Here is a 25,023-nt window from a genome sequence, read left to right as displayed (position 1 = left end):
AACATACTCTTAAGTTATTCCCACATTTTTTATTGTATTTTTGATCATGACAATTCTCTTTAAAACAATGAAGTTTAGTAATGTGCTAGGTACTTCATGTCTTCTAGTAGTTAATCCTCATCATAGTCATATCAGAAAAATAATGAAAATCTGTTCTTTTCAAATGATCTGAAAAGTTAAAGTGAGTTAGACAAAAACACAGTGACCCAAGACTCAAGCAAAGAATTTCTTTCCCCAAATGCCATACTATTTGGTCAACATGGTACCTTATAATCTTTGACTCAATGTTCAAACCTCATTTTTACAGCTTTTGGTCTTCTTTCCTGTACATGCTTATGATGTGACTATAGTTCTGTCCCTGGTTTCACAGCTTCTTGATTATTTCTTTCTCTTTCTTTCTTTCTTTCTTTCTTCCAGAAGGCCAGGGCTTTGTGAGTGAGGATGAATACCTGGAAATCTCTGACATCAAACGTGACCAGTCTGGGGAGTATGAATGCAGTGCCCTGAATGATGTCGCCGCACCTGATGTGCGGAAAGTAAAAATCACTGTAAACTGTGAGTTGACCCATCGTCAGGAAGTTTCAGGCGGAGAGAGAATATAGGGACGGAAGGAGCAAGCTGTTCATAGCAACGTCATTTTCTGATCATCCCAAATTGTTTCCAACAGGAAAATATTGTCTCAGATTGCTTTGCACCATGACTGTCCCCATTGCCATTTTGCCCCTGCAGTCTACCTGTACCTATCAGAGCTTTTAGCTAATGGGGAGAATTGCTAACTTTGAATTGGTTTCAAGGCTTAAGAAGATGCTGGTGTAAATGCAATAACCTTGACAGGAAACTCTTTTCCTAAAATAAATGGTTATTTAACTAGGAAGGTGGGGTGGCACAAGAAATCCATTTGCACAGCAGGTGACTAAATGTGCCTTTCATCTGTTTCATGAAATCACTCTGCATTTTCCTCCCACAGACCCTCCCTATATCTCAAAAGCCAAGAACACTGGTGTGTCCGTTGGTCAGAAAGGTATCTTGAGCTGTGAAGCCTCTGCAGTGCCTATGGCTGAATTCCAGTGGTTCAAGGAAGACACCAGGTACCTTGAAAACAGAAATCAGGCATATCTGAAGCAGAGCTGATGGATCATTCTCCTCTTGGAAAGAGAATGATAAAGTAAAGGGGAAAGATGGCAAAACTAAAATGTATTAGTCCCCTTTATAATAGAGTCCCCTTCTAGAACAGAAACAAACAAACACAAAAATCAAGGAAGCTGGCCACTGGGAAAATGAACTGACCTCATTTCAGAATCTGAGATTAATTGTAGACATGGCAGCCAGTGACTAGAAGCCAGTGAATCTCACCTTTGGAACATGAGGATCCTTTCATTTTTCCTCCTGTGGAGGCTGTGGTACTCATGTTTTGGGTCAGAGGGACTGGTTCAGATTGAGAAAATGTGTCTGTGGGCAGAGGCTCCTGGTAGAATTCATCTCTGGTATGTTTCAGTTCCCCCCAGTATCTCTGTCTGCTATTTCACTCTATTTGTAGAACCAGAGCAGAAATACCTTCTCTTATTGCAGGCTAGCCACCGGCCTGGGCAGCGTGAGGATTGAGAACAAAGGCCGCATATCCACTCTGACTTTCTTCAATGTTTCAGAAAAGGATTATGGGAACTATACTTGTGTGGCCACAAACAAGCTTGGGAACACCAACGCTAGCATCACACTGTATGGTGAGTGCAGGAAGCCTGGGTGCAGTGGGCTCAGCTATAAGGGAGAACTGTGGGACTATAGAGGGAGGAAGGCTTGATCTGCTTAGCCTGTGTCCATCCATACTGCTCAATCCACCATCCTTAGAGATGAAGTAATTCTCCCTGTCATTCTCTTAAGCATGTGATATAGTGATGTTTGCAAGGTAATTGATATCTCCTGGTCTATTGAAAGAGAAGGTTTGCACCTTACAAAAGGAGTAAACCCAATTCTGAACTGAGTTGAATGGTGGTTGCCATAAAGAACATAGCACCATGGAACAGTTCCAAATGTAATACCTAACAGTCTGAGGGGTTAGAAAAAAAAATAAAATAAAATAAGATGCCTTCTATAGGAAGAGTCTATAATTCTGGGGGTTATGTTTATAGATTTGAACCAAGTCAACTGCTGCCATCATGATTCTCATGTTGATTGCCATGTCATGTTCTCATTCATTGGAGTGGATAGAGCAGTAGTCTGTGTCCTCATCAAGACAACTGTTCTGTCCACAGCTGGAGAATCAAACCCTTCTCTGAAGGTCTTTTCCTCCTGTATGGATGGAGAGGTCTCCGTAGCCCTGACTGTCTCCCTTGGAAGCCATTATCTTTCCCTCACTCAGCCTTCCCACATTGATGTGTCCATCTCCTTGTACCACATTTCACATCATGGGCCAAAGTCAGCTTGTTGTGATATTTCATGTGTGTATCTATTTGTTTATTTGCTGAAATTTGGTTAGTGGTGAGTGGGATGGAAAGGTGTTCCTTTTCCTATGTGTATTTCAGACCCTGAACGAGCTTTCAGCATTGACATTAACTAAACTTTGTCCACCAACCATCTGAAATGTGTGATCTATGTCTTTTGTTTTCTCTCTGCATTGTGTGTGCATTGTGCTGTGTGTGTCTTAGAAATAAGCCCCTCATCAGCAGTGGCAGGTGGGTACAGCATGTTCCTTCCTTCCTCTGCCTGCCTGAATGCCTATGCTTTTGAATTAAAACCTACTTCAAAGATAGGCTTGCCTGCTCCTCCTCCTTGACTTATGTATTCTTAGTAGACAGACTTCGGTGGGTTTGGTTTGCATAGTTTAGGTAACAAGCATGTAGAATATGATGGCTTTAACGTACACACATCATTATATATTTTGGGGGAAAGGGTTTGCCCCCAAAGCAATACACTTGGACTTGGTGACCTCTCAAATAGATGAGTATTCTGCTGTTTCTGCACACAACAGCACCAAAAGGAACCCAGCCCAGAGATGAAATGGATTATCAAATGATTGTCTCTATGGGGAAGTCACCTTAGTGCGAATGTCTTATTCTTTTAGCCAAAGGCAAAAAAGAGATAATGACTTAATTCTATAAACTTCATTTTAAAACAGAAGTACTTGGGAGTCATTATTCATAATAACAGTAATAATATCTACCATTTACCAAATATTTACTGGATTCAAGGCATTTTGTTAGTACTATATATAGCTAATTATTAACTCTATTTTAAAGATGAGTAAAAGGAGGACCAGTAAGGTTAAATAACACTGAAGTACACATACCAATGGGTAGGTGCCGGACTGGGCTCTCATCAGATCATGGATAATGAGAGTGATGGGCATGTGTGCACACTCACACAGTCATGCATGTTAGATGAAGCAGCGGCAGGTGCCTCACTGCACTTCCACACACAGCTGTCTCACAGCCCTACATCCCTATGCTTGATCTCAGTTACATACAAAGTGGTAACATCTGAATTTTCCAGACCCGGCATCAGCTCTATAACTGTCAGTTTTCTTAGCTCTGGATCTAGGAGGATCATGGGCCATTTGCACTGCCCACACCTTGAGCTCTTTGACTGTCATCTCTTGGTTTTTGATAAAACTGAGGGGATAGGGTGAGATGGGTGTGGTGCTCTGACCCTTACCCTGCCATTCCCCACTCAGTGGGGTCACAAGGTGTACTGAATATGGCCAAGAAAGGGAAGCTAGGACTGAAACCAGATAATCTAGTTTCTTGTGCCTCCCTACCACTAAAGAAAGAGGCATGCCACAGCAGTAATGACAGCAAATGTGTACTAAGACTGGACTAGCCTTATAGGGCTGACCTAACAAAGTATCATTGACTGGGTGGCTTCAACAATGGAAATGCTTTTCCTCAGAATTCTGGAGGCCAGGAGTCCAGCATCAAGCCAGGAAGAGCTGCCATCAGTTTTTTATGAGGGCTCTCTTCCTGGCTTGTAGATGACCACTTTGAGCTCACATGGCATTTTTTCTAAGTAGGTGTGGAATGTGGAGAGACACAGAGAGCAATGGCAGAGGCAGGAGGAGGAAAACAGGGCTCTCTGGCATGGCTTCTTATTGTGACCCCAATACTGTGGAATCAGGGCCCTCCCGTTATAACGTCATGTAATCTTAATTACTTCCTTCTAGGCGCCATCTCCAAATACACATTGGGTATTAGGTCTTCAACACATGAATGCAGGGAGATAAAATCTGGTCCACAGGAAAGACACAGCTTCCTATCCCAATCCGGCCAGTCACACGTCAGCCGTCTCATCTTGCTGAGCCTTACTTTCCTCCTGTGTGCTACTGGGATATCAATACCTTCTTTAAAAGCCTGGTGAGAGGATTGGGTAGGTTTTACAGAGAGAGAGAGCCCCACAGGTGCTATGTTTAGATGCCTGACTTCGACAATATGCCCAATCTACAGGTCTCAGTTTACCCATTTAAAATGTGGATGATGTTTCCTGGCCTTTGCCTGTCATCAGGAATGGTCCATAGGACAGTGTTTACCGCAGAGGTGTGACACACTGAAACTTGTGTAAATGCAAGGTATTGCAGTCACTTCTGCTGCTTGCCAATACCTGGGACACAGCCCCTCTTATTGCTGCTTTCCCTGGTATGGCTGCCAAGACTGTTGCTCAACTGAACTGTGCGTTCCTTTCTTCCAGGGTCTCTTGTGCCCTTTACTACAGCATCTCCAATCCCTGTAATCCACCCAGCCTGCTCTACCTGGTTAGTAACCACTCCCTTCCCAGGCTCCTTTCCTGAGGGAAGCCTTCCCAGACCTCTCTGAGAAAGCCAGTCCTCCACTGCAGTCTCCCACATACTACTTTGGAAGGCCACTCTCACCAAGGTGTACTTGCTAGCATTTATTCAGCAAGTGCATGCTAGGGCTTGCCACAAGTCGTACACTGTTCTCAGTAAAGAGGACACAGGCGTGCACAGCAGCTACAGTCCTTGTCCCTATAGCCTCCCCTTGCTACTTGCAATTTTAATTCCGTTTCATTTATTTAGTTTGTTTGATTAAAGTCTTCCCTCCCCTTCAGCCTGTATGCTCCATAAACAAAGGGACCATGTCTGGTTTGATCCTTAGAACCTAGGACAGAGTTTCATACATAGTCGTGGGTCAGAAAAATCTTGCTGAATGAGTGAACAGGTATAGAGAGATGGGAAAGGTGTGTTGGTGATGTCAGCCGCAGGAATTCAGCTGTCAGGGATGAAATATGGCAGCATGGAGTAGGGTCTATAAACTCAGAGCTTCTTTGAAGCCAGACTGTGCTGCTCACCGGTTGAATGGCTCTGGGAAAGTCAATCTCAACTTGCCTTTTTCTTTCTTTCTTTCTTTTTTTTTCCTTCCCATCAGTGCAGGCATTTTAGAAAAGATGTCCTGTAATTGTCTGATGCTAAGCCTGAGTAGAAATAGCTTAACCCAAGACCAGAGTGACATTGTCCAGTTGACCACCCCCTTCTGCTGGCTATGAGTGTTCCTTCTAATCCTCAGTATTCCTGTAATTTCGGTTAACTAGTGTTACCAACCACTTACTATGTGCAGAGGCACCGCACTAAGTGTTCCACATGTTTTGTCTCATTTAATGACTGTAGGAAGCAAGTACTATATTTATCCCAATTTTACAGAGGATGAAATTGAGACATTAGGCAGGTTACTCAACTCAGTGGCATACAAATGCTTGAGCTGAGATTTAAACCTATGTATGCTGGTTCCAGTGTCTGAGCTCTGTTTCCTACTTCAGTCCAACTTATCATACTTGGCAGCCCATCATGGACGTTGGTGGACAGCCTACCAGGTGGAAATCCATTTTGACAATTAGCCTGCTTGGACCCATTTCCCACACCAACATCTCCCCTCTTCCATCTGAATCTGAACCCGTTCGGCAGGAAACACAAGGAGCTTTCTATATCTATCTATCTATATCTGTATTTTTCTATATCTATCTATCTATCTATCTATCTATCTATTTGAATTAGTGTTTTCATTTTTGTTGGGTAAATACTCAATAGTGGAATTAATGGATCATATGGTAATTCTATTTTTAATTTTTTGAGGAACCTCCATACTGTTTTCCACAGTGGCTATTCCAATTTGCATTTCCACCAACAGTTCATGAGGGTGCTTTAACATAGTTTAAAAAAGAAAAAATAAATCTGAACCCATTCTTTTAAAGGATGATTTTTACATTTACAACCCATAAATTCATACTTCCTGAATACACACCACCCCCTGCCCCACATTCCCAGGCATACGTTGGTGTTTGCTCTCAAAGACTGTACACGATTGTTTTTGGAGACCCTTTTGACTCAGCACTGTGACCCCATCACAACACATACTCATAATAGGAGTCTCACACAAACACATCTTTATCTATTTCCTACCTACATGCAAAGAACAAGGGGAAGTGGGATGAAAGCAGTTTCAAAAGAACACATAAGACAAAACCAGTGAGACAGTGGGCTGGTGAGCGGGTTGAAGCAGGAAGTGATGGGGCAGTGGTGAGAGTGAACACAGGTGGGTGGGCGACATGCAGAGACAAATCAGTGGTTGGCACTGACATGAGGTGTTTCTTCCCTGCATGCCAGTTGCCGCCCCTTCAAAAGCCACACTGACTGGATAGGTCAGGCAGGCAGAGTGCAGCTCAAAGTGGCATTTTAGACTGCCTGCATGTTCCTTAGTGCCGGGCAACTGCAGACCCTGGAAAGGTAGCAGAACATGGAGAGACCAGGAGCAAGGAAAACGGTGTTCTGGTCTCGACCCTCGTTCAAACGAACGGATGCTCTCTGTTCTGTTCCCTGGTTGTCTGTTAAATGTAAGAACAGAACAAGATGGACTCTCAGCTGACTTCCAGCTAAGTGTTCTAAATTTAAGCAACAGTGGAGAAACCGTATTAAAGGCAGGTCTCCATAACCTCGGAAATGGTGGCAGTTAAAATGCTTTTTCGATGGAAAAGCAACCCGCTCTAAGTATAAGTAAGTTTTACTGAGGGGAAGCTGCCATTTGCAGGACCACCTGGAGTGCCAGCACCTTGAAGTCCCGCCAGGCCTGCACATAGCAGAGGGAAGGCCAGGCTCAGCCTGCTGGCGCCAGCTCTGACCCCCAGGAAGCCACTCACTCTCTCAGCTTGCCAACCCACTTGGCCTCCACTGGGTCCTGAGCAAGAGGCCCCATCCCCCTGTCCTTAGAGTGCAAAGAGCGAAGATTCTGAACTTGATGACATCCGGCACTGCGGAAAGTACGATGGGCTTAATGAGCCGTATAAACGCCTGGATTACTGGAACTGGCAGGGGAGAGGGACAGAGAGTGCAAACAATGCCAGGAAGGAGGGGGGTGCTGCAGAGAGAAAAACAGATTTCTCACATTTTATCTGTGAAATTGTAGCGACACAAATTAGTTACATTAAGAGTTAAGTATCAGGAACAGGGACAACTGATAGGAATCTTGTCATTGCAAATGAAAATGGCAAAATATTCCAGTTAAGGCAACATCTGGGCTCTGGATTTTTTCCTCAGGCAATGCCTCAGCCCCCCTCAGAGCAGCCAGGACTCAAGCCTACCTCAGCGGTCCCTGCAAGCCATAAGGACAGAATCTATATTTTCTTTTGCTAATGGCCTTTTCTCTAGAATAAATATACATATCAGGCTACTCTTCAAACTGGCTTTTCTTCAACGACAGGCAGCACCAATCACCCCCTCTCAGCATCCACCCTTTGCTGCCCGCACCCCCAACGCCATGCAGCGCCCTGGTACTTGTAGGCAGAGCCTCAGAGCCCTCGCCTTTGTCTCCTACCCAACCCCACCCCAACACACTTGCCTCTCTGCTATCCTTCCCTACTCTTTTACTAAGAACACACCATTTCCCGGTGCCTCCAGTGGAGCCCTGAGGAGGGGGTGCGAGGAGTCTGAAGGTTGTGTTCAGTGTGCCCTCTGTGTACCGTCCCACATCTTCTCTTGCCTGCTCCTCCAAACCCCTGACACGGCAAGTCCGTGTTCCCATCCCCTTCTCCTCTAGCACCAGCACGTCTCAGTCTGCCTTTCTCGGCCTCCCCCTAACCCAGCTCCAGATCTCCCTTTGGCCCCTGGCGCCCCCTTCTGGCTTCTGTGATACACCCGGGTAGTGACTTTCTTAACCTTTCTTTGTTAGTCTGCCGCTGGCCTCTCCACCTTCTGCCCCATCAGTTGGCCCAGGGAGTGTATCACAATGAGAGAAACGGACTTCTATGTTTTTAGGCATCCTGCAGAACAATATCTTAGTTTGTTTTACATTTGCTTTGGGTGTTTTAAAAATGCAGATTCATGGGTCTTGCCCAGACCCATTCAAGCATAGTTTCCAGGAAAGGTCCCAAGAATGGGCTTTTATTTTTTAATTTTTTTATTGTGTTACATTAGTTACCATAAAATACATCATTAGTTTTTGATGCAGTGTTCCAAGATTCATTGTTTCTGTACAACACCGAGTGCTCCATGCAGTACTGTCTTCCTGAATACCCACCACCAGGCTCACTCATCCCCCTACCCCCTCCTCTGAAATCCTGTTTGTTTCTGAGTTCACCGTCTCTCATGGTTTGTCTCCCCCTCCAATTTCCTCCAATTCACTTTTCTTTTCCTTCTCCTAATGACCTCCGTGTTACTCTTTATGTTCCACAAGTAAGTGAAACCATGTAATTGGCTCTCTCTGCTTGACTTATTTCACTCCGCATAATCTCCTCCAGTCCCATCCATGTTGATGCAAAAGTTGGGTATTCATCCTTTCTGGTGGCTGGGTAATATTCCATTGTATATATGGACCACATCTTCCTCCACTCGTCTGTTGAAGGGCATCTTGGCTCTTTCCACAGTTTGGCTATTGTAAATACTGCTGCTATGAACATTGGGCTATATATGGTCCTTCTTTTCACTACCTCTGTATCTCTGGGGTAAATACCCGGTAGTGCAATCACCGAGTCATAGGGTAGCTCTATTTTTAATTTTTTGTTTTCCAAAGTGGCTGCACCAACTTCTCTTCCCACCAACAGTGTATGAGTTTCCCCTTTCTTCACATCCTCTCCAACATTTGCTGTTTCCTGCCTTGTTAATCTTTGCCATTCTGATAATGTGCTTTTATTTTTTTTATTTTTATTTTTTTAAAGATTATTTATTTACTAATTTGACAGGCAGAGATCACAAGTAGGCAGAGAAGCAGGTAGAGAGAGAGGAGGAACCAGGCTCCCTGCTGAGCAGAGAGCCCGGTGCGGGGCTCGATCCCAGGACCCTGAGATCATGACTTGAGCCAAAGGCAGAGGCTTTAACCCACTGAGCCACCCAGGTGCCCCAAGAACGTGCTTTTAAAACGAGTTCTCCAGGGGAATCTTTTGCACACTGAAGACTGATGGTCTCTGAGCACCTCTAGCACTCTCCTGAATTCTGAGCTACAAACCACTATCCCTACCCGAATGTTCCATGGGAATTTCAGACTCAGTCTTTCTCTCTCAGGCATGCTTCTCACTCAGACATATACTTTATCTTTTCCCCTCCACACTCTCATTAGAATCTGTCTGGTCATTCTGACTTTTTCCTCTCCCTTCCTCTTCCACCTGGTGGCCAATGAGTCCTAGCCAGCAGGCCTGGACTGCCGGCTAACCATTCCATTCTCACTTACACTGGGTTTGTGCCTTCCCGGAACAGTAATGTCAGTCTTTTACCGATTGCTGCATGTTTGGTGATTCCTCTCTAATCCTTTTGTCACTGTGGAACCATGTGACCTTTCCAAAACTCAGAATGAACCTGTTCATACCCTGTAGGAAACTGCCTACCAGGAAAGCATTGCCTTGAAGGTTCTTCTTGCTCTGAGATCCACACCCCTTTATACACAAGGTTCTCCCACTGCCTTCTATGCACCATGCTAGACCCAGAGCAGCCATTCTGTGACAGATGTCAGCTTCTGACCATGCTGCTTCAGGTCTTTTCGCCTCTCCATCCATTCAGATTGAGTTACAAAGTTCCTAACCCTCTACCAACAAGTAGATAGGGAACTACAGTAGAATAATAGAATATAGTAAGTGAAAAATCCATTAGCTATTAAGTATCAGCCATACACAGTTTCAACAGCTAAGAACACCTGGAGGTTGGTACCATTATTATTGCCCCTTCCAAGAAGAAGATCCTGGAGCCCACAGAATTCAGGTGGCAGGACTGAATTCCCACGACAGGCATTCTACCACCCACGGAAGAAACAACACCAGGTTTTGCATCCAGGTCAGTCTGATCTTAAGTGCAGGTTTCTTTCTAACCCATATGTATCCTATGTCTTACAGTATGTTGTAGGGTCGCAGATGGAGGCTTTTGTCCTCTTCCCTGTCTGATAAAATGGTACTTATCCATTAAGGTTCTACTCAATGTTACCTTGTCCATAAAGTGATTCTGAGCTCCACTGAAGAAGCATTCAACTTTCCGGCTTTCAGGGTAGCTTTTATTTTGTTTGTATTTGTTTCTGCACTTGAAGGATTAGCCCTGTAAGTTACAGTGGTTTTTGCCCAGCAAACATCTGTCAAATTAATAAATGTAACTTCCAATCAATGGGGTTATCAGAGATAGATAGCCCTCATGCAGAGCGAACTTCTCCACGAACCAAAGAAAAGCCAAATACTCGAAAGAACTTGTGGTCTTCTCCCCCCAGGGAAGCCAAATTACTATTTCTCTGATACTCTCCCTTGCAATCCAGCTTCCCTATGTCCTACCCGGACTTTAGGGTTCCACTCACCCTGAGCCTTTCGTCTGAGCAAGACTCTATCAAACATTCCAATTCACTGTTTAGGAAGACGTTCATCAGATGATTTCTTCTTGCAGAGACATCAAAAGCCGCACATATCTGTCCATTTCCTGCTGATAATGTATATGATTTTTATTTTCCAAATCCACCATTTAAATCCAGGTGGGAGGGAATGAATCAGAGAGAAATACCATTGCTTTTGGCTGATGACAGCAGCGTAATCATTTGTATTTTCCCCAACCTGCAAAATGTCAACACATTAGAAAAAAAAAAAAATGCAGACATTTCACATTCCATTCCTGATGAGGTTCCTTGTCGTTCCCTCGCACCCCACCCTCCTCTATCTGAATCATTGACATCTGGCTATTAGTCTAAGCATTTAGAATGTAACACTGAGCATTCAGGGTGTGCTGATGTCAGCACACATACCAGAGCTTGTGGTTCGGCATAGACCAAAGTCTTGTCTCTTTCAAGTTTCTGATGAGCTGACAGATTTGAATTAACTTCTAATATTAACTTCTTCAGCTTTTGTCTTTGTGGTAAATACAAAACAGGGAGTGCTAAAGAGAACAAAACAAAGATGGCTGCCTTTTTTGGCCTCTTTATTCACAAGTCTTCTTGCTGCAAAGCCCGGTTAATCTTCCTTGTAAAACAACACAGTGCCATGTTTTCCACTGTAATTAAAGACAATGGAGGGAAAGTTCCCTTTGAAGGGGAATGAAGCGCCTTCATCAGCCAGCACTGCTGAAAATAGGTTTATGTTTCACCAACAAGTGTAACGCGTGCATCCTCTAATTAGATTTCTTGCTCCTCTTTTAATCACCAAGAACATCATTATCCTTTTGGTTCCTCATTAGGGAGGTCACATAGTTCATATGCATACTTATAAAACCTATCCAAATTTCAGAACAAAACTGTATCTTCTTACACTTCAGATATTTCATTGATCTTGCTATGCTATCACCAAGTTCAACTTGCCTGTGGGGTTTTTCTTTCTTTTCTTTTTTAATGTGATCACCCTAACACCTGCTATTTGAGTAGAATTACAGTGGTACACTCTAATGTTGCTGAAGAACCATGCCATATTTTCATGCAATCATGGAAAGGAAAAGCCATGACACATTTCAATACATGCATTGCCATTTTTAAGCTTCAAATCTCTTGCAAGACAAAATTTCATCAGTAAGCTCAAATATATTTGGGGGGAGCTTTGTTCTGGGTTTGGGTACTCTGATCTTCAATACGTGCCCCCTCCAAGGGATCTGCCACCCCTCAGATGCAGCAGCATAGTCTTACTTCCAGGGTAGCTACAATGACAGGCTGCTTCTAGGTTAAGCCCTCCATCAAATTGCTTCTTAAAAATCTGATGTTTAGTATATTTAATTTAGCAAAATAAGTCGCCTCTCCACAATGGACTTTATTTTATTTATTTGTTTGTTTCTTATTTCCTTCTCTTAACCCTGCTAAGCCACCTGGCCATAAATCTTCCCTCTGGCCCAGAGTACACACACCAATTGACCTTCATGCCATTTACCATTTCTGGAATTTATCTCTTGATCTCTCTTTTCTTTCTATATGTTGAAGATCAAAAATGTTTTTGTCTGCGTACCTGTCCCCAAGGCATTTTGTCGTTGTCATTGTTGTCATTCACAGTTTGTTTGTGGCTTTGGATCATCATTTCAGCTTTTACTGTCAGGGGTGCTCCACGTCAGGCATGAAGGAAACAGTGTGCAGCACTGAAAGGGTAGAGGAGCGACTGGATCGAGGAAAAGGGCCAAAACACACATTCTCACTTCCAATTTATCCCTGCCAAATCTCTAATTAAACCTGATATTTGTACTGGCCATTCTAATTGAACTGAGTCACTGTTAACAGTAAAAATGATTCCTTAAATGTGGCAATTGCCCAGAGAAAGAGTTGGGCCTCTAAATACACTTTCTTCCTTAGGAAGCTATGGCCTGTGGTTAGTAGCTACTTCAGGTCTTTTAAGGAGCGACCAGGTCACTTGCTTGCTCACCATAGCCAAGTTTGCTTTCAGCTGGTGTTTGGCACTTGTCCTTGAGGACCTAGTATTCCACAGGGTCTCTGTTTAAAGCATGATGTTCACAAAAGATCCTTTGAAGGATCAGGAGTTATTGCCCTGGTTCTAATTTACCTCCTATTTATTCATCCTTTACTTCTACTCAGTGATCTTACACATCATCTTAACTATCTTCAAGGTAATCCTACAAGAGGAAATGAAACTACCCCTCCCCATTTTATACATTTAAAAAAAGAAAAAAAGAAAAAAAAAAAAAAAGCTGTTTCAGAGTCGAAAGTCTTGTCCAAAGTCATACTGCTAGTGAGTCCCAGAGCCAGAATTCAAGTTCAGTCTGCTCTGACTTGAAGCTCTGACTTAAATTTAATTCTCCTAACACACAAAATAAGAAGGGTGTTCCTGAGATGAAAAGGATGCTGGGGGTTTGTTCCAAATGGCTTTCTTTTCAGAATCTGGGAGCATTTAAAAAATTTCCTTCCTTCCTTCCTTCCTTCCTTCCTTCCTTCCTTCCTTCCTTCCTTCCTCCCGTCCTTCTCTGTCTTTCACTTCCTTCCATTGTTTGTTAACTGATTTAGACTAGAAGAAATGTTATTCCAGGTTCTATTAAAGTATAAGCTCTGTGAAAGCAGAGACTGTGTAGCCCTTTTTCTCTGAAAACAGACTGGTCACAACAGCTTTCCAACAATACTTGCGGAGTGAATGGCCCTGGGTCTCTGAGGCTAGTGTAGGGTCCCTTACCCTTGCAAGACTGGTCCTTTGTCCTTGGACCATGGAGCTTAGATCTGGATGTCTCCATCACTCTAGGGAATGCGCAATATCTTCCCAATCTCACCTAACGGCCAACAGCATCACTCAGCAACAAACCCCTTATCTCATGATCTCACTTCTTCATTCTATCACCAGCAAAACCTCACCTAGGGTTCAAAATATTTGCAAAAGATTAAAATAAGCATACATTAGCTTTAACTAGGAAGTGGAAGGTGGAGGGTGTGGAAGCTCCACAGAGTTGTTTCCCATGATCACATGACTACCAGGTACTATACTAATCACTCTGACTCTTTATCGTATAAAATCAGTATTATTGCCTCTATTTTCGGTAAGAAAACTAAAAGTACTTTGTATGAGATCACATAGCTGGCAGGCCACAGAGTCAAGATCTAAACCCATATTGGTCTGACTCCAAAGTTGCCAAGATTAGTACGCTTTTGCAGTGGTCATGGACTTTATCTTAAAGGATGTTTGGGCTGCAAAGGCAAGAGAGCAACACAAGGGGTACAGATGCATCCAAAACCTTCCTTAAGGTTCATGGGAGACCTACACTCTACCTGTTCATTCAGGGACATGACTTCTTAGACATTCCGTCTTATCTTTCCTTCACACCCTTGTCCTTCATCTAGATGCATTTCAGGGTTAGTGTTCCACAGTATAGCACACAATTGAAAATTCACTTCGTGTTTCCAAGTTCTGGATTCTAAATTTGAGATAAGAACTAACTTTCTCCCTATTTCCACCAAGAAGGAGGGGGAAGAGGAAAAGTAAGGTGTGGGGGAGGAGGAAGAAGAGAAAAGCACCACTTGAATTCCTGACCATGTTTATTGAAATTAAAGCTAGTATTATCTTGGGTACCAAGTTAATGTCGCTGTTGTTACTTGAAGAAACCAAGGTATAGGAAAACCACAGTCAGCTTGATATCTTGAGGATATGTGTGTTCAAGCTTTAGGACTACCACTGTTCAGCTCAGCCACTGTTCCTCCAGTAGCATGTCCTTCCTTTAACAGATTCATTGAGCTAACATTTGCAAAAGCCTCCTACCAGCCCGAGGGACCAAAAGTGAGCCCCAAGTGTTTGTGGAAACACACCAATTAGCTGAACAGTGGTAATCTATATTAAAGCACAAAGAAGCATATGACCAATCAGGTGAGTGACCTTACAATACAGAAACCTTAAGGGAGAGACACAAACTAAATGCTTTTTTTTCCTCATTAATAGTACCATCAGGGTTACTGCAATGATGTAATTAAAAAATCAGTTCATAGCTGACAGTTTTTATCTCACATTCCTCCAACCTAGAGAATGGTACACAGATGTGAGCCTCACTTCCTGTGCTGAACAAAATCCAAGAACCCTCTTATAGGTCCCTTGGTGTTCTGGCATTTAGCCCAGCTGCCAAATCTCAAATGTGTGCAGGATCCATATGAGGAAAGTGATGTTCACTTTAATCTCTGCTATATTGGATTACATTACCTCGTTGGTCAGACTAGCTCAGACATTGCTCATAGACTGACTGACTAAAGGCACTTTGGCATTAAATTGCCATATTGTCTGATACATTAAAGCAGGGCTTCTCATATTGGCTAAAGAATAAAGCTCCTTAAAGCTGCACAGAAAGAGTGACCACAGAAAAAAGGAATTTGGGGGCCCAGAAATGCTTAGTGCCCTCTTGCTCTCAAGAGATGACATGCTGAGATGCAAAAACCCAGAGTGGTGGTGGTTTTGCACCAACTGGAAAGGGCCATCTGGCTTCTCACCAGCTGTCCCTTATAGTACCAGATGTAGTTTCCTTTCCTACAATAACTCAAAATGCTAATAGGAGAAGAGCCTTAGGGGTCATCAATCCCAACCTCCTCTCCTTTTGTAGATGGGAGAACCAAGGCCAGAGAGGGGATACCATTCATCTAGGGAGCAGCAGAATCACAGAGAAATTGGGTCTCCAGATTCCTAGCCAATTATTCTTCTCACTAGGTGGTGTTGTGTCTTTGGAAAACATGCACAAATGGTCATTTTCCACAGAAAGGAAGTCGAGTTGTAACAATCCATGGTATAGACTTTGTAGACAGAGTCACTCAGTTCTAATCCAGCCCCCAGATAAATTGGGTGACCATAGCAAAGCACTTAACTTTTCTGGTCTTTAGTTTCTCCATTTATAAAATGAGAACGCCAGTAGTACAAAGCTCATAACATTTTGTGAAGATTAAATGAGTTAATATATGTTTAACATTTATAATCACACTTGCCACAGAGAGAGCATAATGTAAATGCATGTTACCATCATCATCCTAAGCAAGCCGAGCAGCCTTTATGCCTGCTAAGTCACCCTCACGGTTTCTACTCTATCGAACACTCCAGAACTGAAGTTTAACTGTGGCTATAAACCTCTGCCTGATCAGTAATGAACTTCTTATTGCAACTGCCACACACCACCAAAAAGACTCATTTCTCTTTATGATTCTGCCTCCTTCTCTCTCTGTACCTCACCCTTCATACTTTGCCTTCCCCATACACTGCTTTTTTTCTTCTTTGTTTTAGCAATATCCAACCTTCTGCTGGTAGCATGACATCCAAAGAAATGCTTAAATACACTGGTAGAACTTGGGAAAAAGTGATGCCTACATGAAAGATCTCTGCCTCTCTGGAGTGAAACTTATTAGGCCTTCAGTTGTTTCTTAATAATATCAACATCATGAATTAGACAAAGACATACATATAATTAGTTTAATGTATATTCTCTTTTTTTAAATCTATCTATCTTCTTTAAAAGGTAAGGATTTAGATGTTCTAATGAGTTCATAAAGAAATGAGCAATGCAGATTTGTTAGACATGTATGTTTCTATAAAAGTATCTATTTATCTATATCAATATCTATTTACTGACAGAGTTAGCTAGATACTTTAAAGGAAACATATATGCTTTACCAGTCTGCATTGGTCATTTCTTTATGAACTCATTAGAATATCTAAATCATTTATCTTTCAAAGAAGATAATATAGAGAATTACCTTGAGCTCCAGCTTGGGCATTTTTCAACTCAGTACATTCTATAAGCCAGTATGGTTCCTTAAGATATATGTCTTGACTGGTGGAGGCCCCAGAGTCAGGCTACTTTCATAAATATGTATGAAGCCTTCATGGGGATGATAGCACTGGGCTTGTGCCTGGATCCTGCCCTTGTCTGTGAATATTCTATAACGAAAATGCAGAGGACAATGAGCCAGATTCTCAAGCCATTAAGTAAATGTGAAATTTTAGTCAATAGGAGAATTGTGTACACTGGAAATCTGAGGAAGAAAAGGTATCCATGTGGAAATTCCTGGACTTGGAACAGTTCTGTGCTCATTGCTGAAGTGAGAAGCTTATAGTTCCCCAAGAAAAAGGTTAGCATCAGTCTCTTCCTAGGCAAGGCAGGGATCCACACCATCACACTGACAAGCAAGCAGAATGACTACAGTTCTGTCTCGAGGAGAACCCTGCACCAATTTTTCTTCTTAAATTAATCATGCTTATTTCCAATAAGCCAGTTTGCTTCTCAAAGCAAAGAAAGTCCTGGCTTGAGAAGGCAAAGAGGCATGCTTGTCTTGTTTGCAACTCCTTTTCTTTGTCACTGGCTCTACAGGAATGTCTCTTGATGGCTTCTCATCCCTTGTGTCATACTTGTTTCCATGTTCCCTACTCTCTGCTTGCTAGCTACTGGTCTTGCTTATCACTCCAATTTCTTATGGCTTTCAAATAAAGATGATGGAGGAATGCAAATTTGAATTAGACCCTGATACATTTGCCTGGGTCCTTAGCACAGGTTCGGCAATCCCACTTCATGTGATTTGTCTTCTCGAGGGTGGTAGGTGAAGTGAAAGGAGCAACACTTGTGATTCAAAGGTCTTGTTTTATAATGGAGCATGGGTGGCTCACTATGGCATGTAAAAGGGCCAGAGAGACCAGAAGAAAGGGTGAAGAGAGAACTCTATCAGGTTGCACCATTAGGGGTCCATTTGGAAAGAACACAGAGTCTTCTTTGTGGCCTCCAGAGAGTCACTGCTGACTGATGCAATAAGCCCAGTCATCGTCTCTAAAACTCTTGAGTATAATTATCGATTCTTCCTCAGCTACCTCAGGAAGAGCCTTCACGATACCTGTTATGCAGGATGAAAAATTGGCCACACAAACACCTAGAATCCTGTTGCTCACAATGTGTTTCTGTTCCTTTTGCTTTCTTTCCCCTACCTACTTCTCTCCACCATGAGCTGTCCCCATGCCCCATGCTTGCCCTCCCCTTCCTATTCCTATCTGTCGTTGACACCATCTCCACAGTTAGAGCACAGTACTACTTGCAAAGTAACAGTCATGCCATACCATTTAGCCCTATCTGCTGCCCTAACTTTTTAGCCCATAGGCCTATCTGAATGCCAATGCCTCCCTCTACCCCTTTTAGTTTTTAAACCTGTCTTTGAGAGCAGGCTATAGTGCTTAAGGTACTTCAGTGAGTTACCCCTTTGGGTTTCTAAATACTCCCAGTGGGTGTTTTCCATTTGTCCAGATTTGGAAGGATCAATGGTGGGACGTGGGAGATGGGGGAATGCTCACAGAGAAGCATGTCTATATATATGCTTGTCAGGGAATAATTATGGTACCCTTTGGGTGCATGCTAATGGATCTGTCTCTCTTTCCCCTACACAGGGCCTGGAGCAGTCATTGATGGTGTAAACTCGGCTTCTAGAGCACTGGCTTGTCTCTGGCTATCAGGGACCCTCTTTGCCCACTTCTTCATCAAGTTTTGATAAGAAATCATAGGTCCTCTGAGCAACGCCTGCTTCTCCATATCACAGACTTTAATCTACACTGCGGAGGGCAAACCAGTTTGGGCTTTTTCTTTGTTTGCTTCTGTTCTTCTTCTTGATTTCTTTTGGGGGAGTTTGATTTATTTGATTTTTTCCTCTAGTTTGAATGAGTGGGGTGGGGAGGAGGGGTGGGCAGGGTTCTACCATGTGTAGGATAATCATTCATTGGTGTGTCCAAAAATAGAATCTGCCCCTGCTACCTTGGCCCTTCCCTTTCCTCTGCTCCTCTCCCCATCATCATCACTACCAACCTCCCCTCCCCCTACACACCAAACCATAAGCTCCATTTGGGCAAAAATGTGCCTCATGATAAACACCCTGAAGACACAACTTGACTTATAATGTAGTGCACAGCAAGAGTTATATCCAAGTGTCCTATTATCGGTGTCTTTTAAGCTTTGGATCATTTTTCTTATTATAGTGTACATATCCCTCTCTCCATGCTTATTATTATCTAATTACATTCGGGTTCACATCCTTTCTTTCTGGGAAGGTATCTCAATATACCCATGTCCATACATATATGTATTTTATTTTCTTGTCTCCTTCTCTAGCCATTTTGCCCTATTTGCTTTCTCTATCAGCTATAGAGATTAGAGGTTTGGGGCTCTGCACACAACCTAAAAGAAAAAATTAGAAGTCACTTGACCAAAAAAGGGGAAAGCATTTTGAGGATAGTACTTCTCTTTAAAAACTGTTGTCTAACTCGTTAAAAAATAAAATCCACAGATGGCTGATTATTTAGGGTTTATCAAGCTATTGAAGTAATTATATGATTATCCATCTACTCAATTATTTGATTTATCTCTCCCTCCAATTATCTACCCACCCATCTTCCTCTGTAGCAATCTATTTACTCCATGTATCAATCTATCAATGTAATTATCTAACACTTTCTATTTCTTTCCCTACTACTCACTATCAATTCATCACCATATTAATTTCTAATCATATCAGGTCTCTTCCATTTTATTTGTTTGTACTCTATCTTCAGCAGACATTGCAACTTCAAAAATACCTATCAACTTTCTTATGAAAGCCAGTGGTCTTACAGGCTAACAACATAGACAAGCAATATGTCAAGGACTCTTTGGAACGTGGTATCCTATCATCCAAAGTAGATGCTATTAACAGATGGACCAAAGTAGCAATCTAAGGATCAGTCACTCACTATTCCCAGAAGAGACTATGTTTCCAAAAACATCTTCTTGGGAAACATATCAGCCCTGGAAAAGCCTTGATCAATACTGTGGTTTCTTGTTTTGTTTTTATTTTTGTTTTTGTTTTCATTTTTTTCCTTTCACACTTGAAGGACCAAGGGGGCAACCTTCATGTTTTTCTCAGCCTTTCAAGAAAGTGTATGTCGGGAACCTACGGGACTTACTCCATGGATGGCTTTTCTTAATAGCAAGGACATAGAGAGGAAACACATGTCTGTCCCTGCAGTGTGAGGAGAAAAGTCCACCTGAGTGCAATGATTTCAGCTATTGTCTCCTCCCTGCTCCAGTTTTGGTTTAATCTGTTTGAAAACTATCCCGTAAAAAGCTGATGGAAGCCAATTACATGGCGGGTGTGTTGACAACTCTGGTATTTGTTTCAGGAAGCTCTTCTGAGCTGAGGGCACTTGAGCAACTGACTTAATTTCCAAGCACTTGATTAACACAACACTGCAAACAGGAGGGGAACGTGTAAATGACATACAATTTCCTCTGATACAGGCTGCTTCTCTAGTAGCTTTGGGGAAGAATGCCCTCAGTGGTCCATGTTCAAAGCAGTTCCAGAAGACAAACAAGAGCTGACCGAACTTTTCTGCATCATCTCCTGGGACCAGAAGGACTCGACGAGCAAGGGTGCCCGTAATCCAGAAGAATGGTATTGAAAACCATGCAAGGTTGCGCCCCTTTTTACCTGTGCCACAAGGGCTGACCTACTAAGAGCATGAGAAAGAAGCATCAATGGTGACTGTCTAACAGACCTGCCCTGCCTCAGTTGAAAAACATTCAGATCCACAGTCTAAATAAATATGAGCTTTATAGAGCTCCATTACTTTAATGCTTAATTGATCTTCTTCCTCCAATATAAACGGTCTCTTTGTTTTGTCCATAATGGCACATGAACATGACATACACAGTGGGGGAATATATACTTAGATATAAATACATGCATAAATAGATACATAAATACAAATGTAGGTAGTCTTGGCATACAGAAAGCTAGGCACTTTAGTAAGAGTTGGAACTAGTATGAGTGGAATTAATATTACATTTGCCAGCTGTAAACAGACATCTGCATTTCCTAGTGAGTTGCCAGGAGCCAGATTCTGGGAACATAAATGATGTGCCAAAAGCAGTGTATTGATTCCACGTTCCAGGGACAATCATGAGCAGACGCAAAGTCAGAATTAAAGGTCGGACATCAATGTTTCAGATCTGTCATCACTTTCAGCACCTGGAGTCGGGTTGGTGTCAGACATTGGTATGGGAATTAAATGTGTCATTTGAGTGTTCTACTGATAATAAATGTGTTACTTTCGAGTAAAATAAACGTGGAGCCTCTGGGGAGTGGATGGTTTTGGAGAACACAGTGCTTATAATGGACAAGCTAAATACGTTCTTCAGGCCAAGACTTGTTCTTGAGGAAGGGACCCATCCTTCTTTGACCAGGAAGATCATCAGAACCTTTTGAACACAATATTGAGGTTGGGTCTCAGAGTAATTATGGAACTCTGTGCTGCCCTCTTCCACTGGATACCAGGAAAAATTTCTGGTGATTGCCTATTCCAGCAATGTTTCAGAGGGAAAAAAATCCTACAGTCAATCCTCATCTGTCTGAGATAAAGAAAATCAAGTAAATAAGACCAAGGAAACTGGGCATTAGGAAAGAAAATGGCTCTTCTTCACTTTAGACAAACTCCAGCCTCTGTGTTGTTTGGGTTATTTTCATGGAGATGGCTCTGTAGAATAGTAGCCGTCACCCAACATTTGAAGCACATAGAGCATTAAATGCTTACAAAAGACAATATCCACACTCACATATGCATTTTCAACTTCCCATATGGAGGGTAGATCAATACCCTGCTGGATAGATTTTTTTTTTTTTTTTTCCTTCAAGGTGACAATGGTAGGGATTGGGGCCTGGGAAAAAAGAAGATGAACAAAACTCTGAACAACCATTAACTCTTCATAGGCTTTCCACATGGGAAGGAAACCAAATAAGACTTACCAGGAGATTAGGTGAGAGAAATTCAGCAATGTAGTTACTCTGAAACCTCCCCCCTTTCCCAAAACACAATTAATATATATTTCCACCAAAGTAATGCCAATGAAAGTGCTAGTGTTAAGGCTATGGCCAAGATCGTTTTTTGGTAGTTTAATGTCAAGTGCCTGATATAGTCATTTGCAAATCTAAGCAAGTGTGTTTAGTTTTTCTCATTTTTGTTTTAAGTGGGGGAGAGGAGACGTATAGGTGAGCAGTGGTCAAAACACACATTTATGTTACTCAGAGGGTGTTGTACATGGCTGTTCTGCAACTGTGCTAGGTGGGACGGAAGGAGAGGTAAGGCTTTGTATCAAAAAGAGGCCTTAGTCTTTGTCTCCTGAAACCTGTGCCTCATACTAGTTGATACATTCCACAGGTTGGGCAGTTCCTTCTCAAAGTCTGGGAAGGAAGGGCGCTTTGGGACTCCAGAAACTTCACAACTGAGGCTATCTGTAACAAACTGTTTCTGTATGGATCCAGTCAATTTGAACTCAACATGGAGGTGTTAGCAAGTTCTACTTATGTTGGAAGGACTCTTATGTGAAAGAGCAGAGAACCTCAAAGTGAGCAGTTAGTCTCAAAGAAAGCTTATTGCAGCCATTGCATCAGGAGTGACTGTAAATGGAAAGCTCTAGTGGTGGTTGGTGCTTCCAGTGCCAAAGGGAATGTCTTCTCCTCTGGAGTTGTATATGGATGTCATAAGCCCCATCAGTAAAAGGAGGGGGGTGATGGCTGAGGTTGAGGTGGGATGTAGGGGTTGGGGTCATCTTTTCCAATTTGACCCTGAGTCCTCAATTAGAACCAGCCCATCTTCCCTCCCCATTTCCCCCCCTCAAAAAAGCTTTTAAAGTTTAATCTATTTGGAATTGGGGGAAGGGGCATAAAATTCATTTACAAATTCACCTTTTTATCTTTTACTCCAATAGTGAGAATTTTTTTTTAATTTCACACAAGCTCTATTCCTCAGAACTTACACCCAACAGCCTCTTCTACTATCCAAAGCTTCCCTTTTGATATTAAGACAAATAAGTTTGAGCAGTTGCAGTAAAATTTCACAGGTGTGTAACTAAGAAAGCAACATTTTCAAAAGATACCATATGATGAGAACTCCTAATGATCACTAAAAACAAACAAATAAAAATGTCAGTCTCATTTCCCTCATTTCTTACTTAAGAGAAGAGAAGTAAATGAAAGGAGGAAGAAATAGATTTGCAATTAAAAGATGGGGTAGCAAGACAGAGCTGAACCAGTGTAATTTAGCCTTCAGGTGCAGGATCCTTGGAGTCCAAAGGAATGTGGAGTGGACTTAATTAGGCACCATTGTCTTCATCCTGAAAGTAAGCAGCTAAGCCTCATTTCCAGTATTTTGAAATAGCTTCCTTTTTGTTTCTTTCAATGGTGCCCTTTAAAAGGCATACAGTTGTTCCATGCCACTGAGTGAAGAAAGAAAGATTGTGAACCCTCTACTATCCTTCTAGGGCCACATTCTACATTATTGGCAGATTTATAAGGTTATCAATAATAGCAATGATAAGTAATAATAGCTGCCCTTGTGTTAGTTAAAGGGAGCATTTTTAAACATTCAAAAATTTTTGTGACATGTAAAGTGCAGTTGTGAGGAATGTGTGGGTGTACGAAAATGTATCTGTCAATTTCAGAGTCCTCTAGATTAAAAAAAAAAATATATGACTTATCAATGGTGCCGTTATAGCTGTGTCAGACAATGGGTGTGCCCATTCTCACAATTATCCTTAAAACAAATCTATGTTCAAATGCTTTAAAAAATTATCACATGATAGAAGAGTATAACTTCTAGAGTTTTTTTCTTTTATTTTCTTTCTTATTTTTTCCTTCAAAAATCAATGAAGACTTGATTTCTGTCAATAATTGTATTAAGGGTGAATATACTACCTGAATTTTGTGCATGTTACATTGTAGTTGTAACCTTTTCTAATTCAGGATGAATACGAGATGGTTGTGATTGTGCAGTGTATCAATAAAGTTCAAAGAAATTTGTAACTTTCAGGGGGCTGTTTATTAGGACATCTTACTGAGTATCCAGGAATGGAGAAAAGCAGGCTACATATTTCCCACATGCTACTTTCATATGTGTGTTTTAGGCTTTGGGGCGTAGATGTAGTCAGAAAACTGAGTGGTTCTCTCTCTCTCTCTCTCATACACACACACACACACACACACACACACACGTGCGTGCAAAGGCAGTCTAGGTATTTTCCATGTTATATATCAAATATCTATGCCATTTACAAGTAATACAAAATGTAGCTGCAACCTCAAAGTGTAAGTTATTTAATAACTTAAGAGAAAATGAGATTAAAAGTTTCAGAAAAATAATGACCAGATTCTGCTTAGTTTAGACATTCCTTAACAGTTCCTGTGGCTTGAATCCACTGAATTAAGAAACACACTGGCAAGAGTAAGTATGAGAAAATATGGTGACTATGCTCTACATTTATTCTTAAAAGTGTATGTCATTGTATTGTTTCTCCATCTTAGGTTTATTGTTGTACATACGGGAAATAGCCTAAAAAAGGGACCTGGAGAAGAAACTTCCTCTGATTGCCTTTTCTGAAACAGACTTATCTTTCAAGAAAACTCCAACACCTCTACCTTCATCACATGCCCATCTGCTTTTCTGAAGGAATGGATATTAACCTGTTTCTTACAACTCACCTAGCTCATCTTTATACATTAGCTAACACTTCCTAGTTCTGCCATTAACTAAATATGTCACCTTGGGCTGGACACTTGACCTTGCTTCTTTTTGATTCCTCATCTGCATTATTTGTGGATTTATACTTTTGGTATGTTCTAGTTCAAAACACTCAGGACAGTTTTTGTTTCTCTTTCAATTATGGGATTTATCATGACTACCCCCTAATAAAGCCTAGGACCAATGGTTAATTATAGTTTTGGAAATCAGAGAAACTGGGTTAAAATTCTTCAGTTGACTTTACAGGTATGTCTAGCTCTTCTGACGAAGACCCTGAGCTCGATTTATGAGGCTTATTTCTTATTGAGTTCCTGGTAGACAAGGGTTCATTCCCAACCTTTTAAAACTCAGTTTCCCCCACAGCAGATGAAGCATGGAGAACTTGATAGACTAGGTCATGTTTTTTGTAAATTAAAATACCAAGGAAATGGTGGTATCAATGATTGAGAGTTTCCAATTTCCTCAGACACGGTGTAAAATTATGACTTATCAGGGAAACAAATTCCAGGTCCCCTTATCATCATAATACCTTTAGTGCTCCCCTTTCCTGTCTCTTCTTCCTTCCTTTTACTCATCCTCTTCCCATCCACACCTGACAGTCTCCTGCTTCTGTTCATACCA

At 41.9% G+C, this 25,023-nt stretch overlaps 1 protein-coding gene across 6 annotated transcripts in view; it reads left to right on the top strand.

The window, feature by feature from the left end:
* Positions 1 to 23,693, top strand: part of OPCML (opioid binding protein/cell adhesion molecule like) — a 1,088,088-nt gene extending 1,064,395 nt beyond the window's left edge. For 3 of the 6 annotated variants that reach the window (XM_032356986.1, XM_032356989.1, XM_032356984.1), the window contains 5 exons: positions 418 to 555; positions 968 to 1,088; positions 1,570 to 1,721; positions 2,643 to 2,669; positions 18,250 to 23,693. In XM_032356986.1, coding sequence (XP_032212877.1) covers positions 418 to 555; positions 968 to 1,088; positions 1,570 to 1,721; positions 2,643 to 2,669; positions 18,250 to 18,350 — 539 coding nt within the window. In that variant the 3' untranslated portion in view covers positions 18,351 to 23,693. The remainder of the gene's footprint in view (positions 1 to 417; positions 556 to 967; positions 1,089 to 1,569; positions 1,722 to 2,642; positions 2,670 to 18,249) is intronic. The other 3 variants (XM_032356985.1, XM_032356988.1, XM_032356987.1) reach the window with 3 other exon arrangements.
* Positions 23,694 to 25,023: the final 1,330 nt, after the last annotated feature.

Source organism: Mustela erminea, chromosome 9 (assembly GCF_009829155.1).
Source record: "Mustela erminea isolate mMusErm1 chromosome 9, mMusErm1.Pri, whole genome shotgun sequence".
Lineage (NCBI taxonomy): Eukaryota > Metazoa > Chordata > Mammalia > Carnivora > Mustelidae > Mustela > Mustela erminea.
The sequence above is the reverse complement of the archived record's forward strand: the minus strand, read 5'-3'. Positions and strand labels throughout refer to the sequence as shown.